Raw genomic sequence first — 25,430 nt, 5'->3', positions numbered from 1 at the left:
TGCTTTGTGTTTCGTGCTGCTAATTAGCATGCTAACATGCTAAACTAAAAAGTGCGCGTTAGCATATTGATGCATGTAGCTCAAAGCACCACTGTGGGAGGTACAGCCTGACAGCTGCTAGCGTTGCTGTAGACTCTGACTAGTTGTTTTATTAGTTAACAAAACTATGTCTTTCTCTCTGGGGAGTTTTGTCTATTCCACAGTTTAGTTTTAGGGTCCAAATGTTCAAAATGTGTAACTTTGCTGTTTAAAGATTTTAAGGGTCATCCACCCAAGAAACAGCCAGTGTGGGATGGCGTGTGGGCGTGTATGAAACTAAAGTTCATTCTGCTTGTTTCCTCCAGGGTGATTCGCTGTGACCTCAGACCACATGGCCTACACTCTGGGCTCGGCCACTGAGGGCCAGACGCGCAGTGTCGCACCTCAGCACTGCGTCACCCGGGTGGAGCTGTCCGTCACCGCAGCCAACCTGCTGGACCGAGATGTGGCCTCCAAGTCGGACCCGTTCTGCGTTCTCTTCCATGAGGTGGATGGAAACTGGGTGGAGGTAAGGATGGAGGGTGTGATGGGATAGGAGAAAAAAAAAAACCGGATAGATGGGGAGAGAGGTGGAGGAGGAGATGCTAGAGAAAGGGACAGCAGTGAAGAGAAGGCGTGTTTTGCCTTCATAAAACAGGTGGAAAATGGAGAGAAAATGGCAGATTGAGGAGGAAAGGCTGAGCAGAGAGATAACATAATCGTGCTCGGATCATATGGAGTCAAACCCATTTCTGGGGCTTCTCCATGCTGGGTATTTCAACTCCAGGGAGGTGGAGAGGAGAGGATAAAAGGCAGGCAGAAATAAAAAGAAGATTGAAGGGAGGATGGAAGATTTGAATAAGTGTTAGAAGTGCTTTGAAGGACAAATCCGCCGTGCTGGCTCTGCCGGCAAAGGAAAGACCAGAGGAGTTTGTTTGTCGTCTGCAGACAGTAGATGTTGTGAGCCAGATCCAAACTCATGATGTCTTGACCATCTGGCATGAGCCCCAGCGTGCTGAGCCCAGGAGGATGTTGCAGCGTTTGTGAACGTTCTTCCAACGTTGGTCTGGCTCTGGTTAAAGGCGCTATGAGGGCTTCAAAGTTAATAATATAATGTTCCCTAATAGGCCTACTGTTATTACTGATGGCGTTGAAAGTAGAGCGAGACCGATAAATCAGCCAAGCTCTTAAGAACTTTATTCCCTATTTAATGTAAACTGCTGAACACGACACAATGTATATGGATATTTATGTATTACATGAATTGTAATATCTAGTAACACAGAAAGTAAAGTTCATGAGGAATACAAGGCTGGAAAAGCTAGTTTAGAGCTTCTTCAAACAAAAGAAAACACTGTTTTGCAGAATTACAATTTTTGCCATCTTTATAACTTTTGGATAGAGCCCAAAATTAATTAAATACATTTTTTTATGCCAAATATTCACATCATATGTGATGATCATTCCCATGTTTACGCCACCAAGCCTCCGGCCCCACCTGTACTGCGTGGACGACTGGACGATGGAACACTTTGTGGTGTGGATTTGTTAAGGAGCTAAATGAATGAGCGCCGACTAGAATCAGAATTGATTATATTTAAATGATACTTGACTACAGATTTGATGCATAGAGCTGTTCAGTGCTCCTGCATCAGCCAGCGGGGGCCCAGGCACTTTGTACTTTGTGTTGTGTCTCTTCTGCCTTGCTTCAGTTCTATAAACAATGTGCGATGTGAATGTATGATGTACAGTATTTGCATGGCGTAGAAAAAGAGAAACACGAGCGCTAAGTTGGAACACGGTGATGAAGTTTTGGTGTGTGTAGGCTGCTGCCTCAAGGCTTTTTTGTAGCAAACAGCTGGTCAACAGGGCACGCTGGCTTTTGTGTATGTATGTGCGTGCGGGTGTATGTGTGTGTGTGTAGGCGAGTGCCTCGGGTTGAAGCTAGCTCTCGGTCAGCAGGGCATGTGGCTCCGATGTGAAATTGCCAGCGGTTACTATGGCAACAGGAAGGGAAACAAAAGCTTAGTGCTCCTGGAGTGAGGGAACGATGGAGGAGGCGAAATGAGGCCCAAACCTTTTCTCGGATATTATCCACAGCTCGCTGTTTCCCTCACACCCCGGCTTTCTCACTTTCTCTGATCCCCTCCTGTTAGCTCTCTCCTCCGATTGTCTTCCTCATTCCTGTCACCAGCCTTCCCCTCTCTGTCTCTCTCTCTCTCTCACTGTCTGTCTGTCTGTCTGTCTTGTGAGATAGAGGTGTGAGAAGAAGCTGGGTCCACCAGGGGGTAAGAGAGAGAGAGGGGGGTAAGAGTGTGAGAGCGAGGAGGTGTGAGAGAGGCAGATGAAAAACGGGTGGAGGGAACGAGAGGGTGGTGGTGGGGGGGGGGATTAATGAGAGAGAAGAGAAAGACAGAGGTGAGAGAACGTGAATGAGCTTTAAAGAACATGATAGGCCCACAGAAATATGGACCTATGTAAATGACGTGGCACCCAGTTAGCAGACTACTTGGGCTATTTTCTAGATTCCCCTTTCTTCTGTCTCTCTCTCTCTCTCTGAACTCCAAATCCTCAAACTAATCTCAACACGTGTTATCGACACAGATATACGCCTGTAACACTGCAAGCGAGAACTCACGTTCGTGTTTTACCTCGTACAGTAGGGATGCCAAAATCAGTGGGGTTTAGTATGTAGCCTTGTGACATCATTTGCTGGATCATTTCTTCCGATACTGGACTATGTTTTTGATGACATTTCCGCTTTCTTACGCACACATTTAAATGGAGCGTCTAAGGGGAAGTTATCTGAATGACAAGGACTTCACCAAACGCGACAGTGTTCGTCTCATTTGGTGGGTTCCCTTTTTGGTTTTGTGGTTTAACAAGTCAATTAAAATATCCTAACCCTGGATTATTAAAGCTGCTCTAATCACTATTTTTATGTTAGCAATGGATCAAATCACTATGTGTAATGTGAAACTCGTAGCCGCCAACCAACAGAAAATTATCTCTCTATTATCTCTAGTTCCCCTCAGCTCTAAGGAGCATTTTAGCGGAGGTCGGAGGTCAGAGCGGTATGGTGACGTAGGTACGGATGCCAGCACGTTGTACGGATTGCGTTTACACCTACCTAGGATCCGAACACAATGCGAGCCAGACTACCTCCAGATGTGGTCCGGGCAGATCCCATCACATTCCGATAACACCTTGCATTAACACGCATTTTTCCTTATCTGGATAATGTGTCCGGATACAGAGGGCATTACCAGGTGTAAATGGGGTGATAGAGAGGAGTCTCCAAAAAATAATAAATAAATAAATAAATATAATAAAAATGCCTTAAAAAATGCCTTAGTTTTGGCCATATTCAGAATCAAGACAGTACAGCACCTCAGCACATTGGTAATCTAAAATAAGCAATTACAGGAGCCCATCAGTTTAAAAACACGTTTTGCACAGTTATCTTTTTTTGTCATCAATAAAAGTATATGCGGTAAGCCTTTCTCTTTTGCATAGCTCCTTCAGAGATTGCACCTATACACATAATACACTGTAACTGACATTTTGGCTGCAATTATGTGTTTGTTTTGGTTGCTGCAGGTTTGTCCAAGTGTTTCCTTTCTAACAGCAACTTGACGCCCGAGTCTTTGAAACCACTTGGGCTCGCCTCATTCATTCAACCTATTAGCACTGAGCTGTTTGTGGTGTCTCTCTGTTTTCTCTCCCTGTCTATTGAACACCAGAAATGAACACACAAACTGTACTCAACCGCATTACATTCATACCGGTCATTAACACATTTTATAAATCCCAAAGTGCCCGCTCAGCTCGAAGCCACACACACACATTTACCGTGGATAGCCACAAAAGTCCTTTTACACCCATACAAACTGTAAAAATCACATTAGTGTTCGACCTCACTTTGAAAAGGTTCGGATAGCTTTGAGCAGTCGAATTCCAAACACGGCCAGGTCAAACACCTTTCCAGTCAACACCAGGAATCCCCAAATAATTACAAACACCTGTAAACGATTGGAAACAGTGTGGTCATGAGGGAGGTGGCAGAACACACACCAGCAGCAAAATGGACAAATAGTGGGATGTTATTGAAGCTTGTGTGATATTTATTCTTGAAGTTTGTTTGTTATCATCATCATAGCCCTGTAGTAAGCTACTGCTGCATCCAGCCGCTCATATTGTTGTTATTATTGTATCTCAGAGGAAAATGCATGTTTCAGTTTCCTTATCTGATAGTAAACATGGGGGGAAAAAAAGAGAGCAGAAAGAGGATGAAGTGCCACAAGGGTCTGATTCATTTCTATAGCCCAGTGAGCCAGGTTCAAATCCACAGTGGCACAAATGTGAGACGTGCACTTCAGCCTGCCGGGCTGCCATGATGCCCCAGTAATATCCGTTTTTTTAAGCCACGAAGTGCAGCCATTCTCCTCTGCTCTCTTCCCCTGAGTCAGACAGATGGATAAGTGCTGTAAGCACTGTTAGCAGGCTGAAGTTAAACCCTTTTCCCTCCCAAGTAGGTCTGCAGCCTGCCTCCTCTCAGTTCTTTAGTAATAACAGTGTCTACACTCAGAGAACTGTAAGACATTTTAGATAAAAGCATTCATAATGGCATGAAAAAGATACATAGATAGATACATATTAGATACATATTAGATACATATTATATGTCTATGCAGTTATTTGATTTATTTGAAAGTGAAAACAGTGAATCATGTCAAACAACAGATCGACCAGGACAAAGTAATATATATGTTTTTTTCCCACTGTGACCCAGTGCGAACAGTCTAGCTACACAATAGAAGAAAATAAAAAGATAATGCATGAAGAAAAGACCTGTTTGGACAGTCTAACTCTACTCTGACTCAGACTAAAAGACTCTGCAGCCTTGCTAGCAGCTCAGCGATGCTTTGAGCTAAATGCTAATGTATGCTAACATGCTGACGTTTACCATGCTCACCATCTTAGTTTAGCGTGTAAGCATACTAGCATTCGATAATTATCTCAAAACACAGTAAGCACAGCTGAGGCTGATGGGAATTTCAGTAGTTTTGCAGGTATTTGGTCATAAATAACTTGAATGTCTGTACTAAATTTTCAAGATGTTTTACAAACCAACCATACATGACAACCTCGTGGTGGCACTAAAGGTCAAGTCAGCCTGCCTGTACAAAATTATTATAGCAATCCATCCAGTAGTTGCTGAGATATTTTAGTCTGGACTAACACTTTGGACCGACCAAGTGCTACACCTCTAGAGGGGCTAAAAAGGACCTATAGGTGTGCGGGTCATCACCAACTCTGTACTGACAGTAGAAGCACTTCATTCTGTGTATGACATAGTTCAAATCAGCTCACTTAAATGTATGTCCAAACACGGAAACACCACATCACAACAAAGTAAAGTGCTTGGTCTGGTGCCTGTGAATTAGCAGAGGGACAGATGTAATTCAGTGCCAGGGTGTTGACATCCAGATTCAAAAACTCAGGCTAGACGTATACTGACCTCATCTAATGGTGGACAAACACACTATGCAGTGTGCTCTGGGTGAGTCAGACTGGAGAGTAGCGCGGCCACTGAGTGTTATCCAACCACCTGGTTTAGAGGACCCAGAGCAAATAACTGACTCTCACAGTGCTCTTACAGGCACCCACGCACTCTGATCTGTCTGGGTGCTATTTTTTGGGGCCATGAGAACTCATCACTTGTAATACCTCAAAGCTGAACCCACCAGGGAAAAGCAGTTGAGAATGAGGAAAATTAAGTTCAGGGTTAAAATGTTAACAATCTATAATAATCGAATCAATTACTTTTCACTTTAACATCGAATGACTAATGTGAAGAGACCACCGAGTTTACTGAGCCGTGGCCTGTTTCAGCTCTTTGTTGTGGTTTTAGGGTACATTTACCATTCGGGTCAGTCTATATTGTACTAAATATACTATACTATATTGTACTTTGACCTGTTTCCAGCAGTAGCAGGCTGAACATTATCTACCCAGCACCAATGGCAGACAGACAAAGTTATCAATTATGTGCACAAATTACTAGAAACACAGCTGCTAACCTATTGCTAATAGGAACTGAAGTTACAGGTTGTTGTTGCCAACCTAGTCAGTTAGAGAGGAGCACAGAGTGCAGGGGAGCAGCTGTGCTTTGGTAAGGAGTTGCCTACTAGTGCTCAATTCATTCTTTCACCTTGACCTCTTTTTTTATACAGCTGTGATGCTACAGTGGATGTTGTTTCAGTAATACTGGCCAGCCTTTGCATTGCATTACTGCATTCAGCTCAGTTGGTACAGAAACGACAGAGAGAGGCTGGATGTGGAGGAGTCAGAGACAAGCCTGCATAATGTTAGAATAATGGGATGATATAACAGGTTGCTCTGTTTTCTATGTAAACACGATGTCTTGAATGTGGTCAGAACAAAGATAAGACTTACAATATAATATGAACGTGCCAGATTTAGTTAAATGGCTTATTCTTATCCAGTCTTTGGGCAGGTTGACGTGAAAAGTTCAGACTGACTAATTGGTGACCACTGTACAGTGCCTTTTCAGTAAAACCTCACTTTCCCACTGGAATGCCGCCACAGTCTATTTGAATTGCATGCGTTTAAAGGAGTTTTTCCTCTCTCTTTGTTTCGTGTCTTTCAGCTCGGTCGCACTGAAACAGCCGTGAACAACTTGAACCCAGTGTTTGGAGTGAAGTTTCAGGTGGACTACCACTTTGAGGAGATCCAGAAGCTTCGCTTTGCCATATTTGATGAAGACAAGTGTGCCACCCAGCTCTACGAACATGACTTCCTGGGAGAGTTCATTTGTACGCTGGGAGTGGTATGGAATGATTTCTCCTTTTCAATCCAAAGTTGGTTCAGTATTAAATACGATTGTAGTAGTATAGTATAAGTTGCCTTAAAAGGTATTGACCTCATGTGGATGCTTAACTTGTCAGTATGATGACGCAGATTAGTGTTAGTAACTTGCTGAGTTTTGCTTTGTTGTTCTGCAAGCTGATTCAGGTTATTAGGTTTACATGGTTTCGAGTAGGCTGGAATGAAGATGTCCAGTGGGTCAAACCCGTGTTGCTATTTGTGTCTTTGTCTTATCCGTTCTTAAAGGATTCCTGAGTCCTGTGTGTCTCTCTTTAATTGTTCACTAGATTGTGTCCAATAAGAAACTTCATAGACCGTTGATCTTAGCCAATGGGAAGCCAGCGGGGAAGGGATCCATTACGGTAAGAATCAGTACGGTCTTTTAAAGGCGCTCTCTCTCTCTCTGTATCTCAAACTCTCTTTCTTCCTGTCTCTCCTGACACACACACACACACACACACACGATGTGATGTGAATGCTAATAGTTGGCGGTATTTTTGTAGCAGCTAATGTTGTGTTGTAATGTTATTTTAGATAACAGCTCAGGAGCTGTCTGACAACAGAATCATCACTTTGACCCTGAGTGGGCGTAAACTGGATAAGAAGGTAGGCAGTTACATCCACACACACACACACACTTGCAAATGCAAGCACACACACTCAGAGTGCATTAGAGCAACACATACTACTTTAGGACACACAAGCAAAGCCCACGCAGACAACGTTTACAGTAAATGTTTTCACACCCTTCACCTTTATCTGCCAACTAATGGGCTGTCAGGTGCACTGATAGTTGGAAATGAAAAGCGTGCCGTATTTTCATTTATTTTTATAGGAGTTTATTTTCAGTCTTGGGCCTATGGAGTAGCTGCTGGTCTATGGTGAAGGGTAGAATGACAGTGGGTCAGAAAGTGCGCAGCATGAATTGTGATTTGAACTAATGCTGATGTGCGCCTGCTGTGCACCCTCTGGTTAAACCACCACAGTACACACAAAACACAGTAATTGCAGGAGTTCAGAGTATCTTTTAATAAATGTTTTAATTAAACAAACAAACAAACAAAAAAAGACTTGTCAATGTAATATGCTGGGGGGGGGGGGGGCGGTTCGGCTGAGGAGAGGAGGAATTAGGATAAAACAGGAATCGTCCACAAAAAGACTTTACAACAAACTGTCTATGTTCCGTGCAGGACTTCTTCGGGAAGTCAGACCCCTACCTGGAGTTTCACAAACAGGGAGAAGACGGCAAATGGATGCTGGTTCACAGGACAGAGGTGAGTCATCGGTGGGGATTAAAAGCACCTTCACCTAACTGTCATTATTGTCAGCCATGAGCTGTCATTGTCGGCTGAACGAGGTCTTACAGAAGGTCCTACACTGTAACTTTAGCAGCAAGTGTAGAAGGCTGGATGAAACAGATTACAGCCCCTGGTTTAGGTAATTCTACTGTGGCTACAGCTGCATTATATACAGCGTCTGCTGCGGCGTTATTCAATGATTATGTGCCTGTGTCTGTGATTTCAGGTCATAAAGAACACTTTAGATCCAGCATGGAAACCCTTCACTGTGCCACTCATTTCTCTCTGCAATGGCGATGTGGACAGAAACATCAAGGTTAGTGGTGACAGGTTCATATGTTACAAACCTGGTGTGGTACTGTATGGATTGTCTACTTGATTAAATGTTAGCAGTGCACATTGACAATGGCCAGACGACCTAACATGTTTATGCACTGGTTAGCATTGCATCAAAGTCATTTGATCGCATTGTTTCGTCATCAGATGCTGAGTTATAATCACAGTCTGGACTTGCAACAAAGCATTTGAGTCCAAAAAGTGTCACTGTTCATATAAAATGTAACCAATTATTCATTTTCATAAAAGTTAAAACATTTTAGGATGATCATACGTAAATGGTCTTCACTGATATAGCGCTCTTCAATCATACCGGTTCCTAAAGCGCTTTACAGATTAGGCCTCATTCGCACACTGATGGGGACCAATGCCATGCAAGGTGCTGGCCTCCATCAGGAGCAACTTAGGGTCGACACTTCGACATGTGGACGGGAGGAGCTGGGGATGGAACCCCCAACCCGCTCTACCCTGCTCTACCTCCCGTGCAAGGGTGGGCAAGTACAGAGACGTGTACAGAGGGCAAAAATACCAGAGAAATAACCACTTGAGTTTCAAAAAGGAAGCTACACAAGCTAACCACGGCATCATGGCATGATGTGGTGTGTTCTACACAATGACAGGTCCTGTGTTACGACTATGACAATGATGGAGGCCACGACTTCATTGGAGAGTTTCAAACCACGGTTGCAAAGATGAGTGAAGCCCAGAACTCAGTGGAGGTAAAACACATTTGACATTATGTGACTAAGTGTGTGTCTGTATGTAACAGCTCTGAACTATCGCTGTTCTCTCATTCAGTTACTATTTAAGTACAACTTAGAGCTGAACATTTCCAGTTGTCTGTGTATTTGGTTTGTGAGTGGATACCTGTTTGGTTTGGTTACAGTGTAACCCCAGTTCTCTGAAAACTATGTGAGGCCCCTTCAAATGGGCTTTGAAAGAAAGCTAGTTAGCCAGTTCCCATCAGCCTCAGCTCTACTTGCACGTAACACACTTAGCATTAGCATGTTATACTACCATGCTAGATGCACACATATTAGCAAGCTAACATTTTAAATGTTACATGCTCAACATCAGCACGTTCACACAGTATGAAATAGTAAAATATATGTTAAAGTACTTACATTAACATGCATCTCAGCTTGAGGGTGGCAAGTTAGCATGCTAACATTACCATTCCGCTTCAAGCAAAGCTGAGCCCAACTACAGCTGAGTCTGATGAAGCGTACAGTAGACTGCTTAAACCAATGGAAGATGAGCTACCCTGACAGTGTAGAGCTGACGAGTCTGACATGTCCTAAAACATAACATAAACATGCTGGATTTTGCACCACCAATCAGGCCAAATTTTCCCCACTAATGGTCAGGATCTAAGAATATTAACATGTCTCATTTTTTTATCCACCCAACATGTTTCTTTCCTGGTGAGTAATGAGCATTACAGCTCACTGGGCTGCTCGTGTGGTTATAGACTTTCCAAATCCTGGGTTACCAGGATGTTAGCTTTAACTTCATATATCTATATTAATATTTATTCTTTACTATTATTATTTTTGTTTGCATTATGCAACAGACAGAAAAGATGAATTTGAGACAGAGAGGGAAGGTGAATAGCGTGCAAAGGTCATGACCTGGATTTAAACCATTATGTCATCCAGTCTGCTGACTCCTTTTATATGAGAAGGTTTGATTTTGAAGCGCTAAATAAACGCAAAATCACTGCTCTGTCATCAGCCAATGGATAGCAGTTTTATTTTATCTTTTAGCCATACTGAATTAGCCACAACTCTGCCTGGTAAAAGCTCATTTGCAGTTTAAATGCATTCAGTCGCATCTATCAACAATGAAGCCGGAATAATCATGCACAGATTTGCATTGCTGCGTTTTTCACACGTTATGGCCACTGAGGACTGGTTGGGTCTTAAGTCTGAGTTGCTAATGACTAAATACTATTGAGATTTATTCTTTTCACTTCTGAATTTCTTGTCTGCTAAAGATGCAGGGATCAGAACACCGTTCATTCATTAGCGGCTCTGTGTGTGTTTGCGTGTGAGCCAGTGAGTGTGTGTGCGTGTTCATTTGTGAAACTGCGTGTGCGCGTGTGTCAAAGCAGCCTCATGACTTGTTCTCCCACTGAGTCTCTTCATGTGTGGTAATGTTGTGCACAAAATAACAAGTGAATAAAGACAGAGGCAGGATGGAGAGATGGGGGATGGAGAGAAACGAGAGAGAGAGAGTGTGAAAAGAAGGATGAGAAAATGAGAGGTGCTTTTGAGATGTAAAACAGCCTTTAGCGGAGCCCTAGTAACACGACAAGGCATTTAGAGCTACCTGTCATATGAATCACCAGCTGACTTAAGGCATGCTAGCCTGTGTGTGTGTGTGTGTGTGTGTGTGTGTGTGTGTGTGTGTGTGTGTGCATGTCTGAAATGTCTCTTTTAATCAAACACGTTGCTATCTAAAGTATGATAGTGTGAGTTACAGTCCTACGCTTGCTGTGTTTTTAATAAACAGTATACTACAGTTACAGTTCCTATCTACATGTAAGTTCCCAGGTAAACTGCAAACTACACTATTAGAATATAGTTAGCTTGTGATACATCTCCAAGTTTGACTGTCAAGTTGCAGATACTGTAGGCGGCGTGTGGAATATGTGCTGATCCAAGTCGCCGTCGTCTGCTCATTTCCCCCCCAGCTCACCGCTACTCTCTCCAACTCTGCTGTCATCTCTACTTCTCCCATCATTTCCCCCCTCTCTTTCTAACTTTTTTCGCGATTTCCCCTCTTCTGATCCTGATACTTGTCATCTTTCCTTTCTCTGCAGGTGGAGTTCGACTGCATCAACCCCAAGAAACAGAAGAAGAAGAAGAATTATAAAAACTCTGGATTTATCATCGTCAAGTCATGCAAGGTGAGGGTGGATGGAGCTTGTCGTTTTCCAGCAGCATCCATGTTTGCGGTACAATCTCGCAGAATGTTTAGTAGAAAGTAGAAATGTAACACTGTGCTGCTGCGGAATCCACAGTTGAGGTATTACAGTAATTAATGTGTAATTTATGATAAATAAAACCAGGAGATCCACCGATATTTTCAATATTTAAGAGTCAAGTTACAACAAAATATAACACAAGCATTGTTGCAGTTTCAAGTTTTCGGATATACTTAAAACAATCGTCATTCATCATTATGAGATGTTGTTTCCTGACGCTTCCACCTGCTCTTGATTAAGGTTTTAAAGTAAAACTGAAAGCTTGAAACTGCAAGCTACCGTTCTCTACCTACCATTTTGACTCTACTCCAAAAATATCTGAAAACAACTGACGTTATATTCCGAGTAAATCAAAGAGAAAAGACAGTAGAATGGGCCATTAACCAATGGCTAAAGAATGCTAACTAATTTCCATGATCTAGAAAGAGATTTTGTCAGGCTCCACTGGCTACCTTCCATCCATCCTATTAAAAACAAACCTCACCTCTAAATCGTAAAGTTGCTGTAAGCCATTTCTGACCACTAGAGGGCAGCAAGTTTCCAAAACAAACTTTCAGAAACACAGCCCAAGTTGTTTTGGCTAGCATGTTAGCAAAGACATTATTACTTGCAAAGTCTAAAAGAAACACAGTCCCAGTTCCCTCAAAAGGAGGAGGATGTATTAGAAATTATTAAAAATGTGTTTTTAAAAGGTCTTGAATATTTGTCAGCACCATCAGACCTGCAGTAAACACTGATGCTAGTGCTAGCTATAGTAGCTAGGAAGCTCATCGACTCATAATGTAACCCTTTTTAATGGGTTAATCCATCCATTAATAATTAACTTGCCCATACTCTCGAGCTCAATGAAACATTTGATTGAACCATTGTGGTTTTTGATCAGCTGACACGCTTCTAACTGGGCGTTCATAACTCCCTCTGTATAACTAATTAGTGCGGCAGCTTTGAGCCCCTCAGAGGACACATTAAGCTGGAACACTGAGTCTTTAGATGCCTATTGGAATGACATTAAAGCTGTGCGCATATGATGACAAGCTTTCATAATTGATTCTTTTCCTTCTTCCTCGTTTCATGCGCACAATCATGAACAAGCCTTTGTACAGGCATGTGCACACGCACACATCCAGCGCATGCACAAAACTACTAATACAGTAATTATATTTGTTGGCTGCCGGCAGGGATTAGACTAATGACAGTAAAATCCACGCTAAATATTCTTTGTAATTGGAGTGGAAATTGTGTTCAAACATGATAATAATTGGTGCTCCGTTGGTGGTACCTTGAATCAGAAAAAACGTGGGCTGTTTTGTCATTTTAAAACAAATTTCAGGACTTATGAAAAGAGTTTATTTATTTTTACAATGTGCTGTGTTTAGTTAGGTTGTTTACCGCATCATCTGTGGTTTTAGAATAAGCTGACAATCAATTAGTCAAGAAAAAGTGCTTTCAAAGGACAAACCGGATCAGACACCGTATCTTAAATGAAAATAACAAACAGCCTGTGTGTTTATTTGTAGCAGAGTTAACAGTGTATGATGCCGGTGAGATTTATAACAGTCTAATGATTTCATTGATTCGATCAAAAGTCTCTTTTTTTCAATAGATCAAGATCTTCTCTTGCTGGCTGTAGTTATTTTCCTGAACTGTTTTTTTTGCCCTGTGACTCTTGTGTCCCTAGATTACAAGAGTCTACACGTTCCTGGATTACATACTGGGCGGATGCCAGCTCATGTTCACAGTGAGTACGACATTAGCATCCCTGTTTTTTTCTGCCTCTGCAATGATGTGGTAATGAGATACACGTTTCCGCATGCTTTGCTCTCGAGAAAAAAACCCCAGATAGAAAACATTCAGATTTTCTATTTTCGTCTCCCGGGGTTACAGTTGGATCACGATCATTTACATACAGAAAGCAAAAGTGTGAGGGACGGGGAGAAGGTATAGAGAGACAGGAAAAAATGAGCGGAGAGGAGAGTAATGGGGTTTTGTGAAATCGTGGAAACAGGAGGGCAGAAAGAGAACAGGGAAAAACGGGTGAATACAAGAAATTGATATTTTGAAATGGTGAAGCTTGAAAGTGAGAGTGAAATTAAAATACAGGGATAAAAAGAGAAACAGGTGAAAAAAGAGATTATTTTACCAGAGGGAGGGAGAGAGACAGCGAATCGTCTATTTTGGTCTCTCGTTGGGAGAAACTCTTGTGTGTCCCTGGTGATGTCACACCTTTGTGTGTGGAGAGTCCTGTTTTATAATAGCCAATCACACACACACATTGAGTTGTTTTTATTATCCAGGGTGTTTTTGTCCAACAAATGCAACTTCCCTGCAGATAAATCTCAGGACTATTCAGACTGGCTCACTGGTTACTGCAACACACACACACACACATACAAATATATACAAAATTGTGACACCACCACTCTGTGCCAGCTTTACATATGCACATACACAGTGTGCCTTTTTTCCCCGCCTCTCTGTCTCCAACAATTTCCCAGCTTTGTGAGCTAGAAACAGGCTCCAGGTGTAGCAGGCCTGATCTGAGATTAGACACCTGTGCACCTCCTTGTATTTTAATATTTGTCAAGAGTCATTGCACTGGTTCTTTCAGGATGTATTGGAGTAAAGTTGTCTCTTTTCTGATGGGTCATTTTGAAATGAGAGGTTCAGTGAAACTAGTGACTAAATACTTAGGGACAAACCCTGAGTTTAAATGTAGTTCTGCATATACCTTTCTTAGGCGTTATGTTGGTTGAAGCAATGCCTCTGACCCTGGAACAGCTACAGTATTATTCAGATGGAGAAGTTTAATGACATGTCAGCTATGTATTTAGGAAAACAGGAAGCAGTTCTGTCTTTAGGTTCTGGACATGGACAGTGGACACGCACACATTTGTAATCTATACTACACTGGGTGTCAGAACTGGCGGGTGTGTTCACACACGTGTAGCCGGTGCGTAGGGTCTGTGTGTACAGTCCCAATGCACGCAGATGTCGACAAGTCATGTCGCAGCTATGTGGGTGGCAAAAGTATAATTTGAGCTTTACTCTGTTGCACATGATGAACAGCACTGGGAAATTGTGATTGACCTTTTATTCCCACTGTAAATCACCATTTCAATAATAAAACCTGATGAACCTCAAGGATTGGTTTATGATACTATAGCATCACGTTAACCCTGCACCTCACTGAATTGACCCATAACTGATTTGATTTATTCAACATGATTTTTTTACGAATGTTTTGTTGAATGATGAAGAGCTGTTCGAGACGATTGCACATTGTTTGATTTTTAAGTCAATCGACGTGGTGGAATACAAAAAACAGCTGAACACACGACATTATCTATGGAAAGAAAACTGAAAGGTGTATTTCCTCCTGGAGCCCTGGCCGGCTGTTTTAACCCCACCTGCCTCACTGCTGTATTGGAAAACATGGCTCCACAGAAGTGTCCTTTGTAGCATCTTGTACGTTTCACCTCTTGTTCTTGTTGAAGGGAATGCTGGGATTGTGTGGAGTATATTTCTGGCTCAAGGTCTTGGTCAAGTACGAGAGAGAGTTGTTGTGCAGAGGTGACTTCACTCGGGCTCTTGTGCAGACTTGCTGCCAGCGTCAGAGGATGTGTTCTGTGTGTCTCCTGGGGGTGGGGGGTAGCTGCTGGGTCTTCTGTTCATTTCAGGGCATTGTGCAGGAGCACACACACAAACACAGACAATGACAAGCTTCACCGTCAGCCTGTTGTTTTTACCTCATCGTATTGTTGGAAATTAGGCTTTAAGGTAAAGAGCATAGTGGTGTTGCCATAGTGACGCTTTGTGCTGTTGATGGCAAGGTTTGCACCATGATAAATGAGGGAGCGTGAAAAAGAGTATTAAAGCTGAATGGTATAATGTAGGTTTCTCTGTGTGTATGAACGCCGTTTTCTGTCACTGAAGAGGATTTTACCCTCATACTGTATTCTCAGTTCAACACAGGTTTACTTTCAGGAAGACAGCTCTGCACTGACAAAACATTTAAAGCTAATGAAGATTTTTAAATGTTTATTCTTGTACTTTTGTTGTCAATTAAATAATGTTGATCCATATCTGCTGGATGCGTAAATAAGCAGCTGTTGAAAGATGATGACATGTCAGTGTTGTGTTCACAACTTGTTTCCGCTGCCAAGCGCCCCAAAAAGACGAGTTGCTGCAGGTTTAAAAGTGAAAGAAAGGACGGTTTGAAAATAGCATACAGTACACCATCTCAGCATGTGAGCCAAGCTGCCAGAGAGATTTTAGTCGTGGCAAAATAACATTTTGATTTTTACGTTTTACCTCTTCATGCTTATAATACTAGAACTAACTAGTTCTATACTGCAACACAAGAACAGTGCTGTTTCTTTATTTCCAAGTTTTGTACTTGAGTTGTCAACTGGTGAGGATGCAGACTTTTTCCTGGGACATGCAGCTTTGGCCTCAGTCTCATAAGACCCCTTTTACACCTGGAAACATTTTGTAAGTCAATTGCAACCAAATATCTACTGAAGATGCAACTAGATGGGAGCCTTACCTTCTTCATGCTGTAGTGTAGGGCCCACTTAATTGCTGAATATGTGATGTGGTAGTGGGTAATTCTTCTCGTCTATGCTCTGGTCAGCTCTTGATGACCAGTTAAAAACAGAGTGGGGAGTTTTGACCTGTCCAGCAGTGATGTGCTCACGGACTCTCTACATCCAGCCGGCTCTCCTTTGGATGACTGAGGTGAATGGGAAACACTCCCCTCCGTCGTCAGCCAGCAGGCGAGTGCCTCAGTAAAAGGTTTGGAAACGGTTGATCGGCTCTCAGCCGTGGAAATATTCCACCGCTAACTGGGAATCCGAAAATTACTAAAAAGGCAAACATCCAACATACCGAGTTAAAACAGAAACATCACAATTTGTAGAATTTGCAAATGGGGGCTTGTAGTTATTGGTGGACAGAGGGATGTAAATGTTTTAATCATTTCCTCATCAGGGCCTCGCTTGTTTGTAGTGAGCAGAGTTTCAGTGCAATGGGAACATTCGCCTGTTCTGGTGGTGGTGAGATGAGCAAATTTAAGGCGGAATGGGAACTCTTAAATCCTTGCTGCTCCCTCCTAATCTTTTGCCTTTTGTCACAGACCTGCAGCTCTTTCACACACACACGCACACACACACACACACACACACACACACACACACACACACACACATACACACATACACACATACACACCTAATTCTGTCTTAACACAGATGCTTCCTCTCTCCTGCTTACAAACTAATTTACATACACACATGTGAGCACAAACATATAATATCCTCGTCACACTCTCTCTCCTGCTTTCACGCTCACACACTACGACCGATTTACATGCAAACTCCCAAACTGACTACCAAAATGACTTTGGGACACACACACACACACACACACACACAAATCCAATCACAGTATCTTCTTCATACAGACATTTTATCACACATACTTCTGCACTCTGAACAAGACTTATACTGTAGGTGTATACACACACACACACACACACACACACATGCAATATCGTCAAACATGCACCTTCCCTGCTTACACATAATCTCACGCAGACGCTCAATCACCGACGACATCTTCTTCTCACATACACATATGTACACCGATTTTCACACACGTACAGTGAGAAGCAGTCGTGTACGAAAACACACCCCGCGCTGACACACACACATGCAGAAAGAGCTGTTCTGCGGTGTTCAATCAGACTTAGTGTGGCTCTAATCCTAATCTCCAGGAAGGGAAAGTCTCTCCTCGGGGCTGTGGGAGCTGGAGGCGAGAGCAGCGTCTCTCCGTTACACACTCCGACACAAAGAGAGGCTGCTACTGCTGATGGGCTGTTTGTAAAACACTCATTCCGACTGAATTACGCCATTATTCATATCTCATGCTTGATAGCACTCAGGGCTGTGTAGGGTGTAGTACTCGTGTCCCTGTGGATTCACAGGGAAAACAAACTTTTCATGAATGACAGCACAGACAAGCGTCTTCACAGCCACGAGATGTTGATAGTTGATACAGACAATATCAGTTAAGACACATGGCTGTTTTTTTCAGTTTCCTGCTTCCTACTGTTTAGAAATTATAAGTCAGTCTCACAGCAGAGCTCAGGGCTTATCGTTTTATTCAGTGAGGCCATGCGGCATTCACAAAATATTAGGTCGTGATATGTTTCTTAATTCCCAAAGCCTGACGGTATCTGATGGTACTTTCTTTTTTGGTAATAAAAAACGGTGTTCAAAAATGGCCAAGTCTAAAATAATAAGATATGTGTATTTTACACACACGTAAAATGTTAATAACCTCCTGTGGCTCTGGGAAACTTTCCAGCGTTTGAAAAAATAACCTTTATGATGTCAGGATGGTGGGCTATCTTGAATTGTAGGATCGAGAGAGACAGAGAGGGGATGACATGCAGCACCGGGTGAGTCCCTGGTTTTCACTCACTCATTAACTGCAGTCAGTCCCACTTTGCTGTCTTTGTGATCAGTGCTAATCTACTGTCAATGACACACATTAAGTTTATGGAACATCTGTGCAGGTTTCATTGACAGCGGCTTAACACCGATGAAAAAACAGCATAGAAGAATAGACTCCGATGAAATAGCGCGTGAGAGGAACAGCGTTTCTGTTATGGCATGACTATGTAGCTCTACTGACTGAATTAGTGCTGTGGAAATGTACAATATGTAGCCCGAAGCATACGTCAATATTTGAGAGTTTGAAAAAATCTGACAAAGATTTCCATTTTCTCGTAAAAACACATAACATGAACATTTTGATAAGGATCTCTTGCTTATTATTGTGATTTGTTGAGTTTGCATTTAAAACAGGAGCAGATCAAATAAACTAGGAAACCTTTTACTAAATTATGACCAAATATACTTAAATTACTTAAAATACTAGGCCTGGTTCTATCTACAGTTGAGGTTAAATTAAAGGCCCCTTTTTGAGTATTTATATAATATTACGTGATGTATCATTGGAGGCAGCATAAAATCCAACCACATTACAATATTCTCATTGTTATACCTCATATCTCTGCACAGCACATGACACATCCCTACAGCTACTGTGAGCCGTCCGCCGATGTATGCTTGGAACTACCTGCAGGGATTTCTATTGTTACATACAGCACAGTAAAAGTCTGGCGGCGGACAGCAGCTCCTGGTTGTCACCGGGAACACCTCAGAGTGAGACAGAGAATAACTCTGTTTAACTGCAAATGAGTCTGAGAGGTCCTGGCGTGAGAATTGGCTGATACTCGACATGGCACAGCTGAGAAAACTCCAACTTGAATATCACTATGTCAATTATTTGACAGTAATTTGGCAGTAGAGGAATCCCTCTAATTTATTGCAGTCACAGACGTTTTACGCCACATCGCTGCTCTGAAATGTACGGTAATGAGATGCTGCTGTGTCGCCCGCTATTCATTTTAATCCCCTGCACTTGCTTGTTGAAACTGTGTGTTTGTCATGTTGTGTTTAGTCTACTTGTGTGTTGGCAATTGCTAATAGCTCGGGGCGAGGAATAAGTTGGAAACAGAATGGTGTCATCTCCCACAGTCATCGAATTCACAGCCATCGAACTAAAAATGTCTGTCACCGGAGAGGGCACTGGAGGAAAAATGCCGTAATCGTTTCTTGGATGATCTTGTGGCATCGGCTCGTCAGTTTGGGAAAACACATTTTCAGGTTCATTGTAAGACAAAATGAACGGATACCAGGGCTGAAAAATCACTCATAACAGGAACAAATGAAAAACTACACTCCATTCCTCCTTAGCAGTGTACACATCCGTGCCAAGTGATGTTCAGCGTGCTATTCGTAATGCAATTTCTCATCTATCATTAACTATTTAGGTAAAGGCTAGAACACATTTCATTGTAAGAAGACACTGTAAAACATTGTCATCTTTAGTAAAGACAGGATTGTAAACTGAAATGTAATTCCGGCCGTGTTTGATACAGTAACCTCTGAGTGATACGGGTGCACGTTCGAGAAGACTTACAAAAATCTCACCCGGAGCAGGGACGCCTCCTGAATCCAGGCCTGAGAGCGCTGTTCGAAGCTGAGAGCCCGTTGGCTGGGTGATTAAAGCAAATCTGAATATGCGTTCTGGGTCTCGTTCAACACGTCCTGTCTCTGGGTAAAGGAAGCCATGGTTGGTGCAGGAGCTTCAGCAGGAACATAGTCATAGCGATGGTACTAGGCATCTTGATGGGAAGGAGGAAAACTGTCAGTTTGGAGTATTCTTCATTCTAGGAGACGGAGGGTGGGAGAGGCTTTGCCCTTTCTGGGGCTACTGGGGTTATCTGTCAGGTCAGTGCTGGAAGTTTGGAGACACACCGCCTACTTTTGTGTTGTGAAGTGGCCGCCATCGGTCGAAGCAAAATGGAAATGAAGACAAAAGCAGTGTTGCTGTTGCTTTTCGTTCAGTAAAAGCAGGGTTGTCTGCACGGCCAGAAACCTGCAGCTTTTATGCTCACGCTGTACTGGATCAGTTGACCGGCCACAACGCGGCTGCTCACGCCGAACGTTAGCACAGGAACAACTGGTCGGTTTTGTCCAATTCCAATAAAGTTTATTTAAACAAGACGGCTGCATCCTCAACAATGTTGACAAAAAATCAAATGATTTCAGTCCATAGTGTCGCTGTGTCGCCGAGCTCAAAGAAGGACGGTCTCCCTGAGCGGAACCTGAGTAGTGTCATGATGCTGAGTACGGATAGCAAACACAAGTCGACCGCACGGAGGTCCATAAGTACACGTGGCTCTGAGCTCCCTTGGCAAACGGATGGAGAAAGGTACGCTGACCGGGCAAACACTGCTAAAACGTGCTCTGAAGCCAAACAGGCAGACAGCAACCAAGTACTATTTCGTTTTGTGTTGTGATAAATTGTCTCACCACTCAGAGTGTTTTGATTTCTTCTCTAATCCACACGCTTTCTCCATTTTTTATTGCAAAGGTTTGAAGGGCTGCAACTAGCAATTGTTCTCATTATCAATCAATCTGCCGATGATTTTCTCGATAAATCAATTAATCTCATTTGGCCTGTAAAACTTTAGAAAGCAGCTAGCATATTACGATACCCGAGAGCACAAGGGGGCACCATGGAATGTCTTGTTTGTCGACCAACAGTCAAAAACCCCCAAAAACATGAAACTCACTGTAATGTAAGCAGCAAATTCTCACACTTGAGAACCTGGAACCATCGAATGTTTGGCCTTTATGCTTGGAAAATGACTTAAATGATGAATTGATTATCAAAGCAGTTGCAGATGAAATGTCTTTCGATCAACTAATTGATTAATTGTTGCAGCTCTATTTGACTTTTAGGTTTCTACTGTAAGCTATACGCGTCACTGTGTTATTGCATTTCCCTGGTTTCCTTTCAAGATTTATAAACTGACAAAATACTCAGCACCCCTTTAAGTTATTAAGCTGTTTCCAGAAAGTATCAGAAAGTCATTACAGAGGAAATGATTTGTCTACTTGGCCACCCTGATCCAAGGGCAGTGTACTATATGGGTCTTTTTTTCACACATATGGTGTTCCAGGACTAACACACATGCAAAATACACAACGACACCCTAATTCTGTCACCCTGCATCTCTGTGTCCGTCACTCCTGCTCTGCTCCTGCTGCGCTCCGTCCCCCCCCCTCTCTCTCTGTCCTCCCAGTCTTTACCTCGTTTGCCCAATTTCCTCTCTCGTACTCTCACATCTACCACCTTTGCTCTCTCTTTCCGCCCCTCCTCCGTCCTCTCTTTCCTCGGCCGTAGTCCCCATTGAACCAGAACGCTGGTGTTTTATAACACTCTGAACAAAGAGACAAAGCAGGAGATGCTTTAGACTATCTTTAAGCTGATAGGAGGGGGGGCGGAGTTTCTGGGTCGGGCTCTTGTCAGCACACAAACCGCTATTCACCGCCCGAGGAAAAGCTTGTCACTCTTAATCTCATATTATGTTAGGCTGTGTGTATGTGTGTGTGTGTGTGTGTGTGTGTGTGTGTGTGTGTGTGTGTGTGTGTGTGCCTTTGTACTTTGGGTACATGTGTTCAAAGCGCCTGCGTGTTCATATTTGCGTATACTGTATGTCACCGCAGTGTCACCCTGCGGCCATCTGCGTTAAAAATATGCCTCTGCGTGGTTTCAGGGCCTTTCTCTCTTTTTTAGACACGGCTGCGCTACAGTGTCTGATTTTATCTGTCCCCAGATGAAAACCTCGTGTGTCCAAGAATGAAAAAAAACAAAACAGAAACAGATGCTTTTGAAACAACAATGTTTGTAATGTGTTCGATGAATTAGGAAAGTTGCTCGGTAGACAAAGAACCGTGTGCATTTTCAGTCAAGTTAAATGTCAAAATCGCAGGTTTGACAGACGTAAAGGCTGTGATGACATATCATGGCACAATATGTTGTGATACAAAAACGCTGCAAAATGAATCACAATATCAACTAAATCATATCAGTTGTTCACATCTCGAGCCAGGTATGTGATATGTATATGTATGTGCTATTGGACTGTCGATGTTCTCTTACTCAAAGATAACGAGATGTTCCAGCTCAGACACTGTTTCCAAAAACTTGCCAGAAACTCCAGCGTCTCTTTTTTTCCTTCAGACCTTCGCTTCGCAATGTGTAATGCCAGGAACAGGAATAAACAGGAACTCTGCTTCTGCTGTCATTGTTTGTTTTCTGTCAGTTTGTTAAAAATAGCGTGTGTGTGTGTGTGTGTGTGTGTGTGTGCGTGTGTGAACCTTGTGTTGTGTTTCATACTGAACCCCATGTTCTCAGTGACTTCTGAGTCACCAAGGTGTTGTTTTTGAAGACGTGAACATGTCAGCAGTATGAACCAAATGGCCTAACCTGGTTAAACTTTAAGTGAGTTTATTTGGACGAAAGGTGAGAGGGGATGTGACATTTTTTCTGTTTGCAGCCTCGCTTCGTGAGCCTGGACGCTAAAGACAGTTAGCTGAAGCCATGTCATTTTACATATTCCAGGTTACTGCACTTTTAAACAGAGAAACAACCCCAAACCTTAAGTGGCTCCAGCTACGTGATTGAGGCATCAATGAGAGCAGCATGTGTCACACTGAGTGTTATGTTAAAGTCCACATTCAGATGATAAACAGTAGAGTTGAACTGAAGAAATATATTAACACTCACAGCTTGTGTAGTTGCCAGATTAGTCTTCCTGTCGATAAAACTGGGCTCCCCCTGCGACATTTTTCATTTTATGTCAAAAACGTTTCAACCTGTTTGTCTCTTCTTCCAATATTCAGCTGTCATTACATTATTGTAGGTGAATCGGCTTTGTTGTACTTAGTGGAGAAGGAAATAAAGGAAACAGATTACAACAGTTACAGTATTTTGAGCCCATTAAAATCATCACTGTTGTAAATACACAGCAGGTTTCTAAGGCGACCTCTGATCTGTCACTTCTCTGTATTCCCACAGGTCGGCATAGACTTCACGGCCTCTAATGGGAGCCCTCGTGAGCCGTCCTCCCTCCACTACATTAACCCACTGGGCAGCAACGAGTATCTCGCTGCCATTTTGGCTGTGGGACAAATCATACAGGACTATGATACGTGAGTATCTAAGGCAGCCTTGTTTTTAATCAATTAGGACCACAGTTACCTTAAGATAGTTTGACTTCTTCACTTAAATGGTCAAATGTTGAAATCTGCGCTTTTTAAATACAACTCAAGATATGAGTGATGTTGGGTTGACTGATAGATGGAAAGTACCGAAAATATTTCAGTACTGGAATTGTGTTAACAGTGACAAAGTAATGGTTTCTTCTGTCATTCCCATGTACGTCACTGTAGGCTTTACAGTAAGAATTAATCTGGTCTATCAGTACCTTAATCCCATCATCTAGAGAACAGAGCTTTAACATGAGCATCGGTGGTGCACACCAACGCGCGGCCATCTATTTTTACTGTTTTACTTTATATGTTAAGATTTTCAGAGTAAAGGCCTACGTTTGTGTCACTGAAAACATACTGAAGACCATGAATTAAGTGTCATGGAAATCCCTGTAGGTCAAAAAGACAATAGGCCTTCGGGAAAGAGGTGCTACTTCTCTTAGTGAGAAGCCATTTTACAAGATTGCTTCATTTTTCTAGCAGCTCTCTGCTTGTTTCTCTGTAAATGTCATTGCATGTGTTTGTTTGTGGAGAAAAAGGTAACAGGATTTCCTCTGCTGTCTAAATCCAGCTTGTTGAGTTTGGATGAAAAAAAAAGAAAAGAAAAAAGGTTTAACTAACGTTCCAATCTGTTGTCATGGTTTCCTCCTCAGCGACAAAATGTTTCCTGCTCTGGGGTTTGGAGCCCAACTCCCACCAGACTGGAAGGTATGTGTGTTGTTGTTGTTGTTGTTGTTGTTGTTTTGTGTGTGTGTGTGTGTGTGTGTGTGTGTGTGTGTGTGTTAGACACAGATATGAGTGACACGTGCAAACTTACAGTTAAAGCAAGCCTATATTATACATGCATTTTACACACACACAAACACACACACAGATAAAACTGTAAGCACTATACATGCATATTCACATGATTACGCAACTGTCAACCCATCTGTGTTGCCATGGCACTGAGCTGATGAAAAGGACAAAGGAGAGAGAGCAGCACAGAGAGAGAGAGAGAGGGTGGGAGGGAGGAAGTGTGGGAAATATGGACAGTATTTCTCAACAATATTTTACAGTGTAGTGAAGGATGAATATCAAGTTTATTGTCTGTGTTTCTCATCTCCTCAGGTATCACACGAATTTGCCATCAACTTTAACCCCACCAACCCCTTCTGTTCAGGTGAGTCACCTGTGACCCTGCTGCAGCCTGACTGAGCTTTTCTAACATAAACACACAATACTGATAAGGATCCCCTAAATTTGTAACATTTGACCGAAATATGTTCTGGCTGGGACATTTTACAGTTGAAAGAAACACACTTAACACATATCTTTGTCATTTCTGAACTGCGATATCTTTTATGTATCGTATTGGCTGATATATATGCAGATACGGGAAAGCTATCGCTACCACTGCCTGTTCTCGACGCCTCACTGGCACAGTGACTTGTTTGTTTACAACTCTATTCCATTTATAATAGCATCCGCTGAAAACACTGTCGCTTATCTAAACATATAGGTTGTGGTCTTCTTCGAGGCCTGGACCCACATCTTCTGCCAGCAAGCTGCATGTACAGATAGGAGTTGCTAAGCTGTTTCTTTGCCTATGAAGGTGGAATGTTATTTGTCTAAAATATACATTCAGGCCCATATTACAATATGACTACACTCGTGTTGCAACAGCAAAAAGGTTGCCGCTGCTTGAGAGACTGAAACAGAAAGTTGTGGAAAAAACTGGAAAAAGGTAAAACATCACTGCAGTAGAAACTGGAGTATTCTTCAGTTTAACAAGAACGCAGGACACCCAGTAGAAAAGACACGCCATCTCCAGATCATGTGACAGCAGCAGGTGCTCCACTCCTCAGTCTTGCTGAGTCTGAGTAAATAACACCTTCACACTTCACCTACACTTTCTACTCACGACGTTTGTCTAAATTGGCAGTATGAACGCCAGTGCACACTGTGACACCAAACAGTTGCTCCTGACAATCCCGACCGGTGAATGCATGAAAGTGCATTCACATTTATTTGTTTATCTTTACAAACATTCATTGAAATTGCCCATCTCTGTGATGTTTCAACATTTAGCACGTTGGCTGTTGAAGACAAAGAGTTCCAGATTGCAATCTGCATAGTTAAATAGTATCAGGCTAATGATCAAGCTAGCTCATTTTACTGCATGCTAGCAATGCACACCTGATAAAATCATTTACAATTAGTATT

General features: G+C 42.5%; 1 protein-coding gene across 1 annotated transcript in view; it reads left to right on the top strand.

Annotated features, from left to right (window-relative positions):
• The first annotated feature begins 370 nt into the window (after positions 1 to 370).
• Positions 371 to 25,430, top strand: part of cpne2 (copine II) — a 35,962-nt gene continuing 10,902 nt past the window's right edge. The window contains exons 1-12 of the mRNA XM_070907933.1: positions 371 to 547; positions 6,692 to 6,871; positions 7,197 to 7,271; positions 7,444 to 7,515; positions 8,100 to 8,183; positions 8,434 to 8,523; positions 9,164 to 9,262; positions 11,368 to 11,454; positions 13,211 to 13,270; positions 23,032 to 23,165; positions 23,879 to 23,933; positions 24,336 to 24,387. Of these exons, the coding sequence (XP_070764034.1) occupies positions 371 to 547; positions 6,692 to 6,871; positions 7,197 to 7,271; positions 7,444 to 7,515; positions 8,100 to 8,183; positions 8,434 to 8,523; positions 9,164 to 9,262; positions 11,368 to 11,454; positions 13,211 to 13,270; positions 23,032 to 23,165; positions 23,879 to 23,933; positions 24,336 to 24,387 (1,165 nt within the window). The remainder of the gene's footprint in view (positions 548 to 6,691; positions 6,872 to 7,196; positions 7,272 to 7,443; positions 7,516 to 8,099; positions 8,184 to 8,433; positions 8,524 to 9,163; positions 9,263 to 11,367; positions 11,455 to 13,210; positions 13,271 to 23,031; positions 23,166 to 23,878; positions 23,934 to 24,335; positions 24,388 to 25,430) is intronic.

This window comes from Enoplosus armatus, chromosome 6 (assembly GCF_043641665.1).
Source record: "Enoplosus armatus isolate fEnoArm2 chromosome 6, fEnoArm2.hap1, whole genome shotgun sequence".
Lineage (NCBI taxonomy): Eukaryota > Metazoa > Chordata > Actinopteri > Centrarchiformes > Enoplosidae > Enoplosus > Enoplosus armatus.
This window is presented reverse-complemented; position numbering and strand designations above follow the sequence as displayed.